The sequence below is a fragment of the Streptopelia decaocto genome (assembly GCF_964273445.1).
Source record: "Streptopelia decaocto genome assembly, chromosome: 1".
Lineage (NCBI taxonomy): Eukaryota > Metazoa > Chordata > Aves > Columbiformes > Columbidae > Streptopelia > Streptopelia decaocto.
The window spans coordinates 207,517,467-207,534,504 of record NC_138663.1 but is presented as its reverse complement, the minus strand read 5'-3'; the positions used below and the strand labels follow the sequence as shown (position 1 = coordinate 207,534,504).

At 42.4% G+C, this 17,038-nt stretch overlaps 1 protein-coding gene across 1 annotated transcript in view; it reads right to left on the bottom strand.

The window, feature by feature from the left end:
* The window catches only part of TENM4 (teneurin transmembrane protein 4), a 653,831-nt gene that overhangs the window by 146,432 nt on the left and 490,361 nt on the right, over positions 1–17,038 (bottom strand). The window contains exon 16 of the mRNA XM_082052895.1: positions 2,507–2,692. Coding sequence (XP_081909021.1) covers positions 2,507–2,692 — 186 coding nt within the window. The remainder of the gene's footprint in view (positions 1–2,506; positions 2,693–17,038) is intronic.

Sequence of the window (17,038 nt, the reverse complement as noted above, 5' to 3'; positions counted from 1 at the left end):
CTCGAACATGCTCAACGGGAAATGGATCAAGTGTCCTTTGCTCGTATCATCCATTTCTACCCTGTTACCTGCACACATGGCGATGCTGTTAAAGCGTCACTGCAGCGATGGGGTTTTGTGCTTGTTGGTGCTAAAGCAAACCGGGCCATGACACGGACAGATATGGAATTACTGTCAACAGAACAAGTTGCCATGCAGGGAAATTACACAAGGACAAGGGGAATGCTTTCCACATACTTAATGTAATTCCAAGTCAATGTCCTTTCATCTGTGCCAATATAACTAGCTTATTACTCCCTCTAAAGCTATTCAATTTTCTTGGATATTTATGACTTTGCCAAATCTCCTTTACATTCTACACATTTATCAGCAAAATATTCTGTAGGAAATACGGTTTATAGCTTCGGAGGCATGAGACTATGTACAAATTTGTTGCTAAATCACCATGCAAGAAGATGAAGCTGGGGCGGGGGGGTGGGTGGGAAGTGAAAAGAAATAGGATTGCTCCAGCACTCTAAGTATTAAAGAATGATTCCTACTGCAACAGGAAGGTAGTGCCACCCAAAACGATAGTGTGCACCAGTCAGATCGCACTGCTGACTGCATTGCGGTGCCGGCCTGTTCCCTGATAACAGGGGCTCTTTATACTTAGAGTGAGGAATACTGCAAATAATGGGGTAAACTTAATTACCAGGAGAGATAAAACCTTGCTGTTGGAAAACAGCCTGGGCATATCAGCTGTGTGGAGAAATATCACACAGCGAACTAGTGGCATTTTGGTTTTGCAGCAGAACTAATAAAATGGCACTGAGGGTATGAATAAGGATTTATTTATTTTTTTTTGGTGCATAAATGACTTTCATATAAAATTGTCCCCTGGATTTGGGGCCTTCTGGCTGAAAATTGTTTCTTTATTTTAAAACTCTTTCATGAATCTGTGTTGCTTTCCAAAGGGAAGCGCTTCAACACAAGGCTATAAAACAGTATTACAGAAACACAGGATTCCAATTAACACAGGACTGCTCTCTTTTCATTTTAAAGTCATTTAAGAAAGGGTTTTTTTTTAATCTCTTGTCATGAAAAGAAATGAAATCTGCTAGGTACATAGAAAAGAAAGTAGAATGTAATATCTAATGAGACAGAGGAAGTTTTAAGAGCCAGATATTTTTCATTAGAGGATGCATGTGGAGACCATAATTTCGTAGGGTGGCATTAGCATAAATATTAATAAATGATAAGTAGAAATGAGCCACAGATATGGTTTGTAACATCAGCCTAGTGTTGGAATTAAAATATTGTGATCAGGTTTCATTTCCTGTCTGTTTTTGCATGGGCAAATTTACCTGGTGTTCAAGCCAAAAAACATGATGTCTACATATAACTAAGTTAATATTCCACACAGACAACTACGCTGACGTTTGCCTAGATATTGCTAGGGGTTAATTTTGATGTAGTGTAATTTATTAATATATGTATCACAGCATAATGAAAGCAACAAAGGGTTAAATTTTCTTATATTTAAAGGAAGCTGATTAAAATAAAAAGTCTGGAGGAGAATTCTCACTCTGGAATAACTCTTCTAAAGTCACGTGAATTTTTTCAGGTTCAGATAGGTACTATTGAGAGCAGAACTGGATTCACTAATTTAGTTTTCTGTTAATGTATAATTAATGGCAACTGGGGAGTTTTAATACTACTGATTTATAGCAGGACTACGGAATGGGGACTAAAGTGGTTGAACAGTCAGAAAAAAAGGAAGAAGGGAAAATGCATCAAGGAGTTAAGTGAGATGAAGCAGGAAGGTAAAGCCAAGCCAGTTCTTTAATGATGCTGCAAACTGCTTAACATGGGAACTTCACGTCTTTACATGATTTCAGCATAGTGGTGGCATCTTATTAGTAATAATAATGATATGACACCGAGAGCTAAATGTAAGTGCCAGGTGCATGAGGAATACAGAACCAGAGAGAGAGGGAAGTGAAATGGATAGAAATGCAGCAGAGCAGACAAGGAATAAGCAAGACGGTGCAAAATATCAGCCAGAAGTAACATGACTGTGGTTTCCTCTTTTATAGTGGCAAGCAAAGTGGCCGTGCAAATAATGGAGCAAATAAAAGGAAAGAAAACTTTCAGTCAGATGCATGTTTTTGAAAATGCTGTCGACGTGAACAGAGAGAAGTCTTGGAGGCCACAGAAAGACCTTTTGAGAGAGGCAAAGTAGGATGTTTTTAAAAGCATCTAGACAGCTTGTCTCTATAAGATCAAACACCGCACAGGTGCACTTCACGTCTGATAATAAAAAATATCTATAGCCGTGTCATCAACAAATGAAAGGACATTTTGTCTTGCTCCCACATGAAAATGTATGATGTTCAGAACCCGAAATCCAAGAACAAAGGTGCTCATGCTACACTAAGTCACACATATTCAGTTAAGCATGCGCCTTTCCTCCTCCCCTGCTCATCAATTACTCTTGGAAAAGTAGCCAGTTTTTCTTTCTCCCTACCAATGGTGCAGTGCTCTCCGTTCCAGCCCGGGCTGCATTCACACTTGCCGTCCCGGCACGTCCCGTGCTCGTTGCAGCGCGGGTGACACGCTCGCTGATCACAGGCTGTGCCCATCCATCCCTCCTCGCAGCGGCAGGTGCCCCCGACGCAGACGCCGTGTCCTCCGCAGTCGGCTGCACAAATCTCTGTGGGAGAGGAGAGAACAGAGAGGAGGGGACGTGGGTGTAGAGAAGGGAGAGAGAAAAAAATCCAGGGTGTTATTGTTAAGAAAAGCAGCCACACTTCACTACCTCTCCTTACGGGGCAATGAAAGGAATTCCTGGAGCTCGTAAGGCTAATCCTTCCTGACAATAAGAATCTAATAAGTATATTACAAAAAAAAAAGAGACGGACACGGATTGCAGGGGTCTGCTGTGATTGAGCCTCCTATTTGCTTTCTAATTCTCTTGCACTCCTTGAGCTTTTGTGAACAGCAAATCCGAAGGGGAAGGCTCTTCCAATAAACAGAACAAAAGTCAGGTTTAATTAAAATCTGGCTAAGCGAGGAAATAATGTGCTGATAAACTACTGATGCTAAAGTTAAGCGCTGGTGAAGCCTGATTATAGCTTGTTAACCCATGGTTTTGGGGATGGAATTAGTTAAAACCTTTTTTTTTTAAACTAATATAAAATATTTCCATTTCTACTGAGTCTGTGCATCTGCTCTGTCTCTCTTCTCTTACCACCCCCTAAAAATCAGCATTCAGAGGTACCACCAGGTTCTTTTTGTGAGCTACACAAGCTGGAGTTTATAGGATGGTGCTTGTTGCCACGTCTCATTGGAGTTAATGGAAACATGGAGTCAAGGCTGGGCATTTCGGTACTTACCTCCAAAAAAAGAGAAGGCCTAAAGGACATTGGCTTTTCAGAGGTGCTGCCTTCCCACCCTCCATGAGCCCCAGTAGGAATGATGACACAGATATATATAATATTTTAGCCCAGCAGTGAGATTTTTGGCTAAAATCTGGCATGCCCTTGGCATGAATTTGGGAGATTTCATGTTTTCATCTGTACTATATTTGTCTGAAAAAACTGAGACTTTGTAGAGAACAGGTACCCACGAGTCAGGTGTTAAAGTGCCTTTAACCACCACCACCACCACCACTATATAGGACTGATTTCAAGATAAAAATAAAACAAATAGTGACGTGGTGCTATACTGCAGTTGAAATGAAATGAATCTATTTCTTCTTCTCCAGGCTCATCACCTCACTGTTCCCTTTCGATCTCCTATAAACCGTAACCACACTCTCCGCCATCAGAGGAGCAGCAATTTGGGCTGTATTTCAGGTTTTCCTCCCCTCCCTTCCTGCCTTGGTGCACCTAAATTTGATTGAACGTTCCCAAATGTTTGGGACTCAAGTCCTCTGCTTGACTGAGCCATTTTATAGCACATTTTCTCCCCGTTCCCCCAAATTCATACCCCAGAATGGGTATCTCAGGCACCAGCCCATTCCCAGTGCCCCTCTTTGTGCCTCTGACCATTTTAAGGGCAGGATTCAGGCCTCAAGGCTTCTGATGCGACTGGTATTATACAAGACATTTACTTCGGGCCACTGGCTGCACATAAAATATTCAAACCCACTCAACCCGCATTAACATCACACCTGACTGAAATTCAGCCTTGCTTAACTGGGCTTTAGTCTTTTGCTAATTAATACTGCTGGTAAGAGGAAGCTTAGGCTCTTCGGGGACTTTTGACACACTCATGATTCGGGACTGGAACATCCACTTCAACTCCATTGGAGAGAGCTGGAAGGTCTTCAGCCCCTTACACCTTGTCTCCAAGGATCAGAGAGTTCTTTAGGCAGTGATAACTAAGATAGTAATAATAATAATGCTTCCTGAGTCTAGAAAATACCTCGTTTCCCAAGTACAACAAGAACACAACATCTGGCTCCTGCTCCCTATACAGCTCAGGGTGGTGGAACAGTTTCCAGTCGAACTCCTATTGCTGCAGCATCTCAGATGTCTCCAAACTCTCTCCAACTTTTAGTCTTACAGATTTAAATCTCTAATGAGAGAACTTTGGACTACAAATATGCTTAAGACACTCAGGAACTTGTCTGTCCCATTTAGAATCAAATTTTGGGCACCTCGTGCACATACCACTGGCTCCCTAAATGTCGCAGAATCTAATGTAAACTTTATTGGAAGTCAGTAGAAGTTACACTATCACTTAACACATGGCTAAGGAAGGACTCTTGAGTTGCTATCAGAAGTTTTTACGCCGCATCTTGCATTGAGACACAGATTTTCACAGCTCCTAGATGCGAGGGATGTAAAATCCTACCACAGTGCCCATTATGAACATAAGGGATGGGTAATTATCGACTCGCTAAAGGGTTAGAGCCCAGACGTGTGCGTTTTCTACACCTTTCCCCAATTGCCAGACAGCACTGGAATGGAGTGTGGGCTGGTCAGGATGGTGTGTGAACACACAGGGCTGCAAGTTAGGTAATGGAGCTATAAAGCTGCAGTAAAAGTATAAAAAAAGTCTCTCCTTGGCTGACCTGATCTATAAAGTCTGGGGGAAACAGCAGATAAAAACCAAAAAGCTAGATTTATGGTACTAAAATTTCAGCAAGCTGAGAAGAAACACATCGAGAAAGCACAAAGTCTGAGACTGCGGGTATTATATTTAAACCCCAACTGGAAAAGTCTCGTCGTGGCCTTTGGTGCCTCCAGCAGCCTTTCACCATAGGGCTGCTCTGGTTATTGCTTATACATTCTTTATTCATCCGTGTTGAACTTTGCACCTCAGAATACTAAATAACATGTAATTTTTCTTGTTCCCGGTTCACCAAGCAATCCAGAGAACGCCAGCTTGGTTACTTCACATCTTCATTAGGTTCCGTTCCCCAGATTTGAGATTCAGGGTCCCATCTCTAATTGGGGATAGCACCAGTATTCTAAAGCCCAATGACATGCACCGTGAATAATTTCCACTGCTGACTGTGAAGCTCTGAAATTCCAAAGACACAAATATCTCCAGCAATGGATGGGAAAACTGGCATCTTGGAGGACTTGGCTCCTTGTGGCTCCAAAGTCCATGTGAACATCTTAAGGACTTTACTGTTATTTACTTAATATTTTCTCTTTGGTTTGAGAATATAAATGAGTCCGACTACGTGTGGTTATTTTCTGATGTTAAGATGTTACTTCTGTTTTCACAGATAAAGTAATCAAGGCATAAAGAAGTGGTGGATCTACAGGTATGTGTGAACACTGTGAGAGGGACAGGACATCCAACGTGTCCTGACATCTGGTCTTGTGTCCAGTCGATAAGTCAGGGAAATGACAGTAAGTCAGATATCTACTGGTTGGTGGTGCAGAAAAAACACAGGGACAAAAGGAAGCTGTTTTGAGTGACAGTCAGAAGTCTTCTCGGAGTTATTTAAAGGTGTGGAACTAGGATAATGGAGTGACATTCAAAAATGGTGAAGAGGGGAAAAAAAAAAAAAGCACTTTCTGAAAGGCGAAATCTCTGTGGAGTCATTTCTACGAAAAGGGATGGAAAACCCACTGGGACATTTGCATTTTGACTGAAATACTTCCCAGACAACACGCTGCCAGGGAACAGTTCTGTATGTGCACTGCAGAATCTGAACCAAACCGATCTCAGGCTAACCCAGAACATAGGGAACATTTTGGGTTTCATTCCCCATCCAGCTGAGACCCCAGTTGTACCACCACCCACCAGAGGTGCAGGCTGCAGGTAACGAATGTATAATTCATATATAATGGATATATAAGGTGGTTTGTGCTTGCAGGCCCCAAGAGCTGCGATAAAGACCCTCAGCTGTGAAAAACATCGTGAAGCAAACTGCTTACGACAGTCTCCCTAAAATGTAGTTTAATTATTTCTGACAGGGAACCAGAAGCCAGGAACTCTCAAATCTGCAGCTTCCATTTAGCTGCCAGTTTAAAGATAGATGGGAACCATACAATTTAAATAGCTTTACAACACACATCCCACCGTACGCCCTGGCCCTTTCTAACACGGCGCTCTTAAACACTCACAGGTTTCTAATGGGTGATTAAATAGACTGAGTAGCTTTTACTTTTCTGGTGGCACTCAAAGAAATTATCAAAATGGATTTCAGATTAAATTTCCACTTAAATATGGGTCTTATCAGGCAGCTCAAGACGACTAAGGCTGATTTACAGGAAAGGGCAGGTGAATTGTTTCTTCGTCATTCAGTCCCAGGGACAGAATTTGCCACCCCTGTTCTTATCACAAGCTGCATTATTTTTGGTACATTTCCCAATTCAGTTGTTAAAATTAGAGCACATGATTAGCTACCATCTGAGCTGCGTGAGCAAATGAGAAGGAAAGCTTTTAATTCTCCCATTACGGTATTCACACTCTGGCCAGCTGTACTATATTGCTCCTGCCTATTTAAGCTTAGTTAGAAAGCTGTGCTGGTGCATAAAAGACCTGCCCGTTAAATATTTTCACACCAGCTGTTCCCAAAAGGTGACTAAATATTTCCTTTCATCTTTAATCTCTTCTGCTGTTTGTATGAACAGCTTAGCCGTTCCTTATCCTTTCCTAGAGTGTTTTACGTGTCTTGTCGTGCAGTTCTCAAAGCCGCCTGTAGTTCCTTGAAGGAAGGGGATTTTCTGGGCAAACGTGGTGCCCAGGTCTAAGTGCAAATATGAGGCTTTCTGTCCTCAAAAGGTACAACCAGCCCACGCACCTCTGTGGGAAATACCGGGACTTTGAGTAATTATGTCTTTTGCTCCCTAACGCTTGCAGTGGGCACTCATGGATGGTAAATGATGCATGGATCTGGGGTTTTGTCTAAGCAATCACGTTCATTTCTATTCTACCATCTGGGTTTTTGGCCACGTTGCTGTCTAAGGATTGATGTCTTCCATCGCCTGCATTCCACCTCAGCTCTTACCTGAAGAACTGAACTGGACCTTATTGCTCTCTATGGGTCAAGGAAGAAATGTAGCTCCCGAGGACAATACACCTGGAACTTGTTTCATGGGGAACTCATGGAGCAGACTGTGCTCAAAGCCCTGTTGAGTTTTGGGTGGTCCACCCAGAGATCTCAGGTGCATCATAGACATTAGCCTTAGAAAAGGATAATGTCTTTCCATTCCAAAAGGATTCTGGTTACTTTTCACGCAAATAATAAAAAATAAATGATGCATCTGCTCTATTCCGTTGCTGCTCGCCCTCACCAGAAACTATCCCATGAGGCCAGACTCGACTGTTTGCTGGCTACTTTTTAAACAATATATTTTTTTTTTCTCATTATCCACTCATGATTGGGGGAAAGGTTTCCCCCTGATCTGTAAAGGTTGCCTCAGAATTCCTCCAGGCTCTCCTAAAAATCCTAATCCACCTTAAACCCTACCCAAAGTCTTGACAGTGGCCGCTGATGTGCCTCAACTTCTGCATATTGCATTGACCAAAATTGCATTGCCATTTTATTCTGCCTCCACCAGCATGTCTCTGTAGTTCTTCACTTAATGCTTAAGTATCTCAGCTATCTGAGGCCAAGATTATCCTTTGTGTTCTGCGTTTGCACTGTGCCAGGTGTAATGAGGTCACAGTCCATTAGCAGCACTTCAGAAGTAAGAATGCTAAAGCAATTACTCATACAAATAAAAACCTTGTACCTGATTCTTTTCTCTTTTTTTTTTTTTCATAGCCTGCTGAAAATTGACCCAAATCTGTCCCCTGAAGAATAAAAAGGCTGCTCTGTTGCTTTGATACTTCAGAAGAAAAGTGGGAAAAGAAACTTATCAAACACTAGCCACCAGTGTAATGCTTTGTTCATGGGCTTTTTTAATTGATATAACAGACAAGGTGACTTGTAATACAGAAGTGGAATTGTAGAATGGTTTGGGTTGGAAGGGACCTTAAAGTTCATCTAGTCCAGCCCTCCTTGCCATGAGCAGAGACACCTTCTAATAAACCAGGTTGCTCAAAGCTCCATCCAACCTGGCCTTGAACACTCCCAGGGATGGGGCATCCACAGTGTCTCTGGGCAGCCTGTTCCAGTGCCTCACCACCCTCATGGGGAAGAATTTTTTCCTTATATCTCATCTAAATCTCCCCTTTTTCACTTTAAAACCATCACCCCTTGTCCTGTCACAACAGGCCCTGCTAAAGAGTTGGTCCACATCTTTCTTATCAGCCCCTTTTAAGCACTGAAAGGCTTAAAGCACTGGGGTGGATTAGAAGGGGGGTGGTCAGTAGGTCAGAGAGGTTCTCCTGCCCCTCTACTCTGCCCTGGGGAGACCACACCTGGAATATTGTGTCCAGTTGTGGCCCCTCAGTTCCAGCAGGACAGGGAACTGCTGGAGAGAGTCCAGTACAGGGCAACAAAGATGCTGAAGGGAGTGGAGCATCTCCCGTGTGAGGAAAGGCTGAGGGAGCTGGGGCTCTGGAGCTTGGAGAAGAGGAGACTGAGGGGTGACCTCATTAATGTTTACAAATATATAAAGGGTGAGTGTCAGGAGGATGGAGCCAGGCTCTTCTTGGTGACAACCAGTGATAGGACAAGGGGTAATGGATACAAACTGGAACATGAGAGGTTCCACTTAAATATCAGAAGAAACTTCTTCTCAGTGAAGGTGCCAGAACACTGGCCCAGGCTGCCCAGGGAGGTTGTGGAGTCTCCTTCTCTGCAGACGTTCAAACCCGTCTGGACACCTTCCTGTGTAACCTCATCTGGGTGTTCCTGCTCCATGGGGGGATTGCACTGGATGAGCTTTCCAGGTCCCCTCCAATCCCTGACATTCTGTGATTCTGTCCATCCATCAAATCCATGCCTCTCCAATTAGAAACAAGAATCTCATGTTAGACAGCACCAAATGCTTTGCACAAGTCTAGGCAGGTGACATCAAGTTGCTCTTCCCTATCCACCAAATCCGTAACCCCATTGTAGAAGGTCACCAAATTTTTCAGGCATGATTTGCCCTTAGTGAAGTCATGTTGGCTGTCACCAATTACCTCCTTATTTTCCATGTGCCTTAGCACAATTTCCAGGACGATCTCCTCCATGATCTTGCCAGTCATAATGCAGATTTTCATATTATCTTCACATTACATTATAGAATTAGGTTGGAAAAGGGATAATGATGTCAATTTGTTCTTCATTTAAGGTAAAACCATTTTTACATGTTTACCCCTATCTCCCCAAAATCCTAAAATTGGCTTGACAACAGTTTAAACCTTTCCAACTTAGAGAAGAGCAATGCAGATGCAAATTCTTCTTTAGCATTCATGTAATGCAGAATCAGAGATTTAGCTGCTTCTGGTCTGCCTGCTAAAGCCTTTAATAAACACAGATTTAGTGCTAAAATATAAAATCAGGTGAAATTGCCCAAATCTTCCTGAAAACTGGGGCAGTTCCACTGACCTTGAACGTATTAATAGAAAATTTAATAATTAAAAATCTGTCTTAACTGGGATTTTCCAGTTACAAGTTGGGTCCTCTGAGGCCATTTCCAGAGGAGCGGCATGGGAGAGAGGCAGCGCACAAAGCTAAAAGGCTGTGTTTGGTGAAGAGATAAGCTTCATTTTCACAACCTGCATTTGCTTCAGAAGGCAAGTTATGGGGAATATCTGGGAAAAGCATCTAATATAAAGATACGGATGGAAAAAAACATGATTGGTGTGATTTAGATAGCAGTGAAGGGCTAAATACATGCCTTGTAATGAAATGCCTTTTGCAGTGTTATGAGAATCTCATTTATGTGATTTGATAACTCTGCAGTGCCATATGAACTTCTCTGCTGGAACTGAAGGAGACATAAAGCTCATTAGCTTTTAAAATTGTCCTTTTTTACAAATGTTATAAGGAAAGATTCAAACTATGGACCAAGACAAAACCTGAAAGGAGAGGTCTGAATTTTCTGTCCTTGCCAGTAAAAAATCTGTAGGATGGAATACTCTGAAAACCATCCCATATCAGTAGCGACTGGATAATTGTACAACTTACATCACTGTCAGTGATTTAAGGTGTTTTTTTTCCTTCAGAGATCATATCCTAAAAGCGAGGTCTACATAATTTCATGCCTTTATATAAATCATGTTTATCTATTTTAAAAACTTACATCCATTACATAAATATTACCAATCTAGAAATAATAACTATTATTTATGTCAATAAATATAAAACCTGTTTGCTTTTATGAGTGTAATTAAACTTACTGAGACAACTGTCCACTGCACTCAAGGATCTCAATGCATTTGCCACAGTTCAGCAAATTGAATATATCTGAAAGGCGACAATTATTTCTCTCCTTTCTATGGATGAGGAAATCAAGATTAAAGGATGCTCTCCAGCCCCTGAAAATGGATCCATCAGCTTTGCTACCATCCCTCATCAGGAAGATCACTGACCTTCAGCCGTGGTTTTGAAATCTGACTCAGGACACCTGAGTTTTCACCTGTTGAACCTGAAGCCCCAAGACACACAAAGGACATGTAAAATATGCATGAAGAAGAGGAGTTTGTACTCCAAGCAAGTTGAGCTGGCTTAGCTGTCTATCTCTAGAAGGATTGGTGGAAATTCCTGACAAAAGAAACAGCAATCTCTGGCCCTCATCTAGACACAAAGGTTAACCCCATTTCCCTCCTGGTATTTTGTTCATTGAATGCACAAGCAGCTTTGTGTTTAACTGAAAGGTTTCTGCAAATCCTCTTCTAGGTCTCGGCTCTCTCTGGGGATTCAAATCAGGAATCGAGGTGGCTGAGTTGCCTAACATGGAGATAAAGAGCCCACAGAGTAGCCTCTCACCTGTCCTATAATTGCCCTGACTGTGCCACCATCCAGCAAGACCTGGACAGGCTGGAGAGTTGGGTAGGGAAAAATTTAATGAAATATAACAAGGGCAAGTGTAGAGTCTTGTATCTGGGTAGGAACAATCCCAGGTTCCAGTAGAAGTTGGGGAATGACCTATTAGAGAGCAGAGTAGGGGAAAGGCACCTGGGGTCCTGGGGACAGCAGGATGAGCATGAGCCAGCACTGGGCCCTTGTGGCCAGGAAGGCCAATGGTACCTGGGGTGGATTAGAAGGGGGTGGTCAGTAGGTCAGAGAGGTTCTCCTGCCCCTCTACTCTGCCCTGGGGAGACCACACCTGGAATATTGTGTCCAGTTCTGGGCACCTCAGTTCCAGAAGGACAGGGAACTGCTGGAGAGAGTCCAGCACAGGGCAACAAAGATGCTGAAGGGAGTGGAGCATCTCCCGTGTGAGGAAAGGCTGAGGGAGCTGGGGCTCTGGAGCTGGAGAAGAGGAGACTGAGGGGTGACCTCATGAATGTTTACAGATATATAAAGGGTGAGTGTCATGAGGATGGAGCCAGGCTCTTCTTGGTGACAACCAATGCTAGGACAAGGGGCACTGGGTTCAAACTGGAACACAAGAGGTTCCACTTAAATTTGAGAAGAAACTTCTTCATGGTGAGGGTGCCAGAGCCTGGCCCAGGCTGCCCAGGGAGGTTGTGGAGTCTCCTTCTCTGCAGACATTCCAACCCGCCTGGACACCTTCCTGTGTAACCTCATCTGCGTGTTCCTGCTCCATGGCGGGATTGCACTGGATGAGCTTTCGAGGTCCCTTCCAATCCCTGACATTTTCTGATTCTGTGATTCTGTGGAACCCACCTTCCATCTCTAAAATGAGTAACAAATGAGGTTGGTATAGTCAAATACTTCAACTGATGTAAGTCTGTCCTCTGAGACTGAGCCTCTTACTCTGCAAACACACAGCACCCAACACATGGGGACTCTTGGGAGCTCTTGCTAGAAATAGAAAATAGAAATTAGCAATCACCGTACTAATGGATCACAATCTGTGTAGCTGCACAATGTACGGTGGTACAGCTGGGATGTCAAAAAAGATCTGACTTCTAAGTGCAATTTCAGCTTGCTTCATATTTACATAAAGTTTTTCCAGCTCCCGTCTGAAAAGCTATAACTCTGTGAGATGAAATTCCATTAAACGGGTCTGCTGCCTTTTATCTGCCTCTAGTTTCTTCAATATTTATACCCTGCTTTCATCCTTGCCTTAAATGCTACGGACTGACCATCACATTGTATCTAAAGCATCTCCTCTATGGCTGTGATTTACTTTTGTACTCGTGTCAATCTTCTCTTTATTTATTATTCTGAACTTTCTTTTAAACTGTCTCTTGCAGTTGAATAGCAGGACATGAAATGCCAGGTATTGATGGACTTCAGCCTTGGAGCTGAGATTTGTTGAATAAAAATAAATATCCCAAAGTGCAGGATTATGTTTTTCTCTTTGATGCTTAATTGGATCTCTGTGGTTTCTGGGATGCGAGTTAAAGCCTCCCAGAGAAGAAACAATTCCTGATGTATTAAATGAAGTTCCTAACAAGGATTCTTCTCTGGATTAATTTTAATTTCCTCTCTGCGTCCATAAGGAGGAGATAATATGACAGTAAAAAAGTCTTTTGCTCATGCTTACAGTCATTAAAAAGAGCTAATTTCTTTTCCAATTCTGTGCAGTTTGGGTTTGTCTATAATAAATTCAATAGAGCACTTACAAATGTGCATGCTGAAGCAATCACAAACTAGATTTGCTTGGGATTTCCCTATTCAGAGCTCAGCGCTACTATACAAACAGACCCAACATGGTTTCCTTCTTCTTCAGACAACATTTCACAGAGGAACTTCAAAATGTTATTGTTATTAATCTTTTCCAAAAGCTTTGTTTCTGCTGTGCGGTCCATATGCCTCACCATTGGTCTAGAAGGACCACCTTGATGGAGAAGAGGCAAAGCTCCCTCCAAAGCCCTTTCAAACTTTCATCTGTCGAGGTCATTAGAAAGGTGCTCATTAAATCGCAATTATAGTTTTTAGAGCAGGAACACCTCACGACTTGGAAAGGGGCAGAGAGGTTTTACTAAATCCAGCACATTCACTTCAAGCAGCTTATTAAATCATGGTTTTCTGGTCTTCAATAGACACTGATCCACTATGTGACAATCACTGGTCTTACATTATTTTTCCCTGCTTATTTTTTGTTATTCTGTTTTACTGATTATTTCCCCTGTTATTTAACTCAGCCGTTCCAAATTGCAATGAAACATGATGAAGCTGAAAATATACAATAAAAACCTTTGCAGCAATCATGATGAGGTTGGTCAGAGTGTAAGGTCACAGTCACAGGAGTTGTTGAACACCAACAGTGTGAAAATGACTGAATGCAAGTGCAAAAGCCATGACATGGGACCTATGACCATCCTTGGTGAGCCAAACGAGGTGTGAGAGGACAGTCTTGATCCAGTCTCATCAAGGTAGATCACAGGCAGAGCCTGACTACATGTAAGCAGGTAAAATTTCTTCATGGAAGGGGTTGTGAGGCATTGGAACAGGCTGCCCAGGGAAATGGTGGAGTCACCATCCCTGGAGGGGTTTAGAAGATGAGTAGATGAGGTTCTTAGGGACATGGGTTAATGCCAGTGTTGGGTTAGCAGGTGGACTCGCTGATCTTGAGGGTCTTTTCCAACCAAAATGACTCTATGATTCTAGGTATCCACACTGCTGCTATTCCAGCAGTATTCTGATTAAAAGAGGGAAAAGTCAGAAGCAGAGCTCTAGGCTCACAAAACGAAGAGTATGTCTACACGGTCTTCTGTGAATTGGTTACAAACTGACTGACCAAACCTACGGAATGCCACGTATCTTCAGTTCAAAAGCTGCACAACTGCCATAGAGCAATACCAAACCTGCAGAAATATACACTGAATCCTACAGTTTTACAAGAACAGAATCATAGAATTTTGGCTGGAAAAGATCTTTAAGATCATTGAGTCCAACTGTCAACCTAACATTGTAAAGTCCACCTCTAAACCATGTCCCTAAGAGCCTCATCTATGTATCTTTTAAACCCCTCCCGGGACGGTGACTCCACCACTGCCCTGGGCAGCCTGTTCCAATGTCCAACAGGCCTTTTCAGGAAGAAATGTTTCCCAATATCCAATCTAAACCTCCCCTGGTGCAACCTAAGGCCATTTCCTCTCATCCTATCACTTCTACTTGGAGCATGACCTATTCCATGCAGTGACTATAACATTTCAGATTCTCAGCTGGCTTGATCAACTGGTTCTATCTCCAAAAGAACTTGAAGAACCAGTACACATCACTCCTGCAGCACAGTAGTTGTGTCCTCAGTGAGAGCTGGATCACACTTACTGTGCCAAAGAAGTGAGTTAATATTGTTTAAAAAAGCAGCAGCTTCATAACAGATATTCTGTTGTAAAGATGGGGATAAATTATGCTCAGCCTCCATGTTGGCATGATATAAGTCCAGAAAGGGAAGGGACCCACAGGTATCATCAAGTCCAACTCCTGTCCCTGCATAGGACAACCCCAAAAATTTACACCATGTGTCTGAGGGCACTGTCCAAAAACTTGTTTTAACCCTGGAATTTAACAGCTCGTTTGTGGCATTGTGAAACATCTATTTTTCATTTTAGCCAAGTTAACATGAACCCCAGAGTGCCCAGTACATTACTGCTATTTGCAGTCAGAAAAGTCCACAACACAAAGCTTAATTGATCCAAACAAAAAGAACTTTTGAGCATATGATGTGACTGCTGAGGTCACATCTGGAGATAGTGAAGAATGCTGAACTAAAATCTGCATGCTGGGAATTAGCCCTAATAGGGAATGGAATAATCTGCCCATTGCCCTTTGAGGGGGTCCATAAATTTGTGCTGATGCTGGTGCAGCTGATGTGAGAGAAAGAAGCTTTACTTGTCCCAGTACGCCAAAGGTCAGTGAAGACCAGGGACTACTCGTTACACCACTGGACATACACTATTCGCAGCCTGAGACATGACCTAATCAGACCAAACGTTTTGTGATCTAATGGTCAGGGTCAGACTGATGATCTCACCATTTCCACTGGTTTTGGCCAAGTTTGAAATGACAGCTAGAACACAAGATTTCAGCTCCTTCAATCCCTCCCTTGGTCATTGTATCTGATCAAGACTGCATGGATTGCTGCAGGTGGAGAAGTGACCAAAAGTAATTTGCTAAACACACGCCGGAGCTGACAGAAGTTTGATGGATCTCTGCTTGGCCAGGGAAATGTGCTAAGAGAATTTCTCAATGATCAGACTATAAGCAAGAATCCATATTTGAAACACAAGTTCTATTTTCTATCTTATTGACAACTTTCTCCTTTCCTTTAGTATGTCCTTTCCATCCTCTGACCACAAAGATATTTGGACTTTTGAAGAATTGGACTCACTACAAAAATAACTACAGCCCATCTCAGCTACTTTTTTTCCCCACTACACCAGGGCCTCCTTATACATATTTTCGGCAACCATAGGGAAAAGTTATTCAAACGAAAGCCTTCCTGAATACTTTTATTTGAAATGTTTTGGCTGCTTTTAGCCTTTTATTGCATCTTCAATAGAAAGCTTAGAAGCCTTTAAAGAATAAGTTCATCTGGGGAATGGGTAAGGCTAAAATCTGTGCTGACAATCCCAACTACATCAAAAACTTGATGTTTTTGTACAACCATAGTTCTTGTTAACACTGTTGATTCTCTGGGTTCACTTACTCCTCCACAATTCACAAAGCAGATCTCTGGCAGGCAGAGCCTGTGATAGCCCCTTGTAACAGCACTGGGCTGCACATACTTTATTCCCTCAGAGAGAAAACATACTTTTTTTCCACGCCAATAAAATGGGGAAGCTCACAAGTTCACAAATCAGCATGTTACGGTTCTGCAAGGCTGAGGATGAAATCCCTGCTGATACAAAACATTTCCTGGCCTTCAATGATTGTTAAAGCACCGAATTAAGGCCTTCGGGATTGGGTTTGCAATTTTAGTATAGAGCCAGAGCAGATCTTGATGGTGTCTTCTGAAGTCTACCTTTGAAGACCCTCTGGTCTCATAATTTCAGTTGCCCCAGGCTGATGTTTCTTATTGTACCGCAAGGGCAGTGGGACGGGCAAGTTACAAGCTGAAGGAAGATCATTTAAAGTGGCATTTGATTACACAGCTGTGCCAAATATCTTCTTCTTAAGCCCTTAAGATCCAAAATATATTGATGTTTATCAGTTTCAGGTGTTGTATCCTGAGGTTTTGTGCCCTTTTTCTTCCCCGTGTTTTAAAGCTAAGAAAAAGACAAATCAGAGGTTTCTTAGGCATTAAAGGGGGCCCAGTCTGTAGTAAGGTACAAGCCTGTATCACGTGACAGCTGATGTAATATCCATCTTTTACAGTGACATTTTTACCTCTTAATGAAGAAAATGATGATTTAAAAGCAGAATTACATGAACATTTTCCAAGCATGGATTTTCATCTTGGTGGCCTTGGGTATGACATGAATTTGTCAAGAGATTTTGCTTTGGAAGGTTGGCACCAATAAGCCCAAGGAAATCAATTTTTATCACATATGTTGTGTTAACCCTGCTGCTGGTTGTCTGGTAAGATATATGAGAACTGGGTTTCTGTGTGTCTGCCTGTGTGTGTGCAAT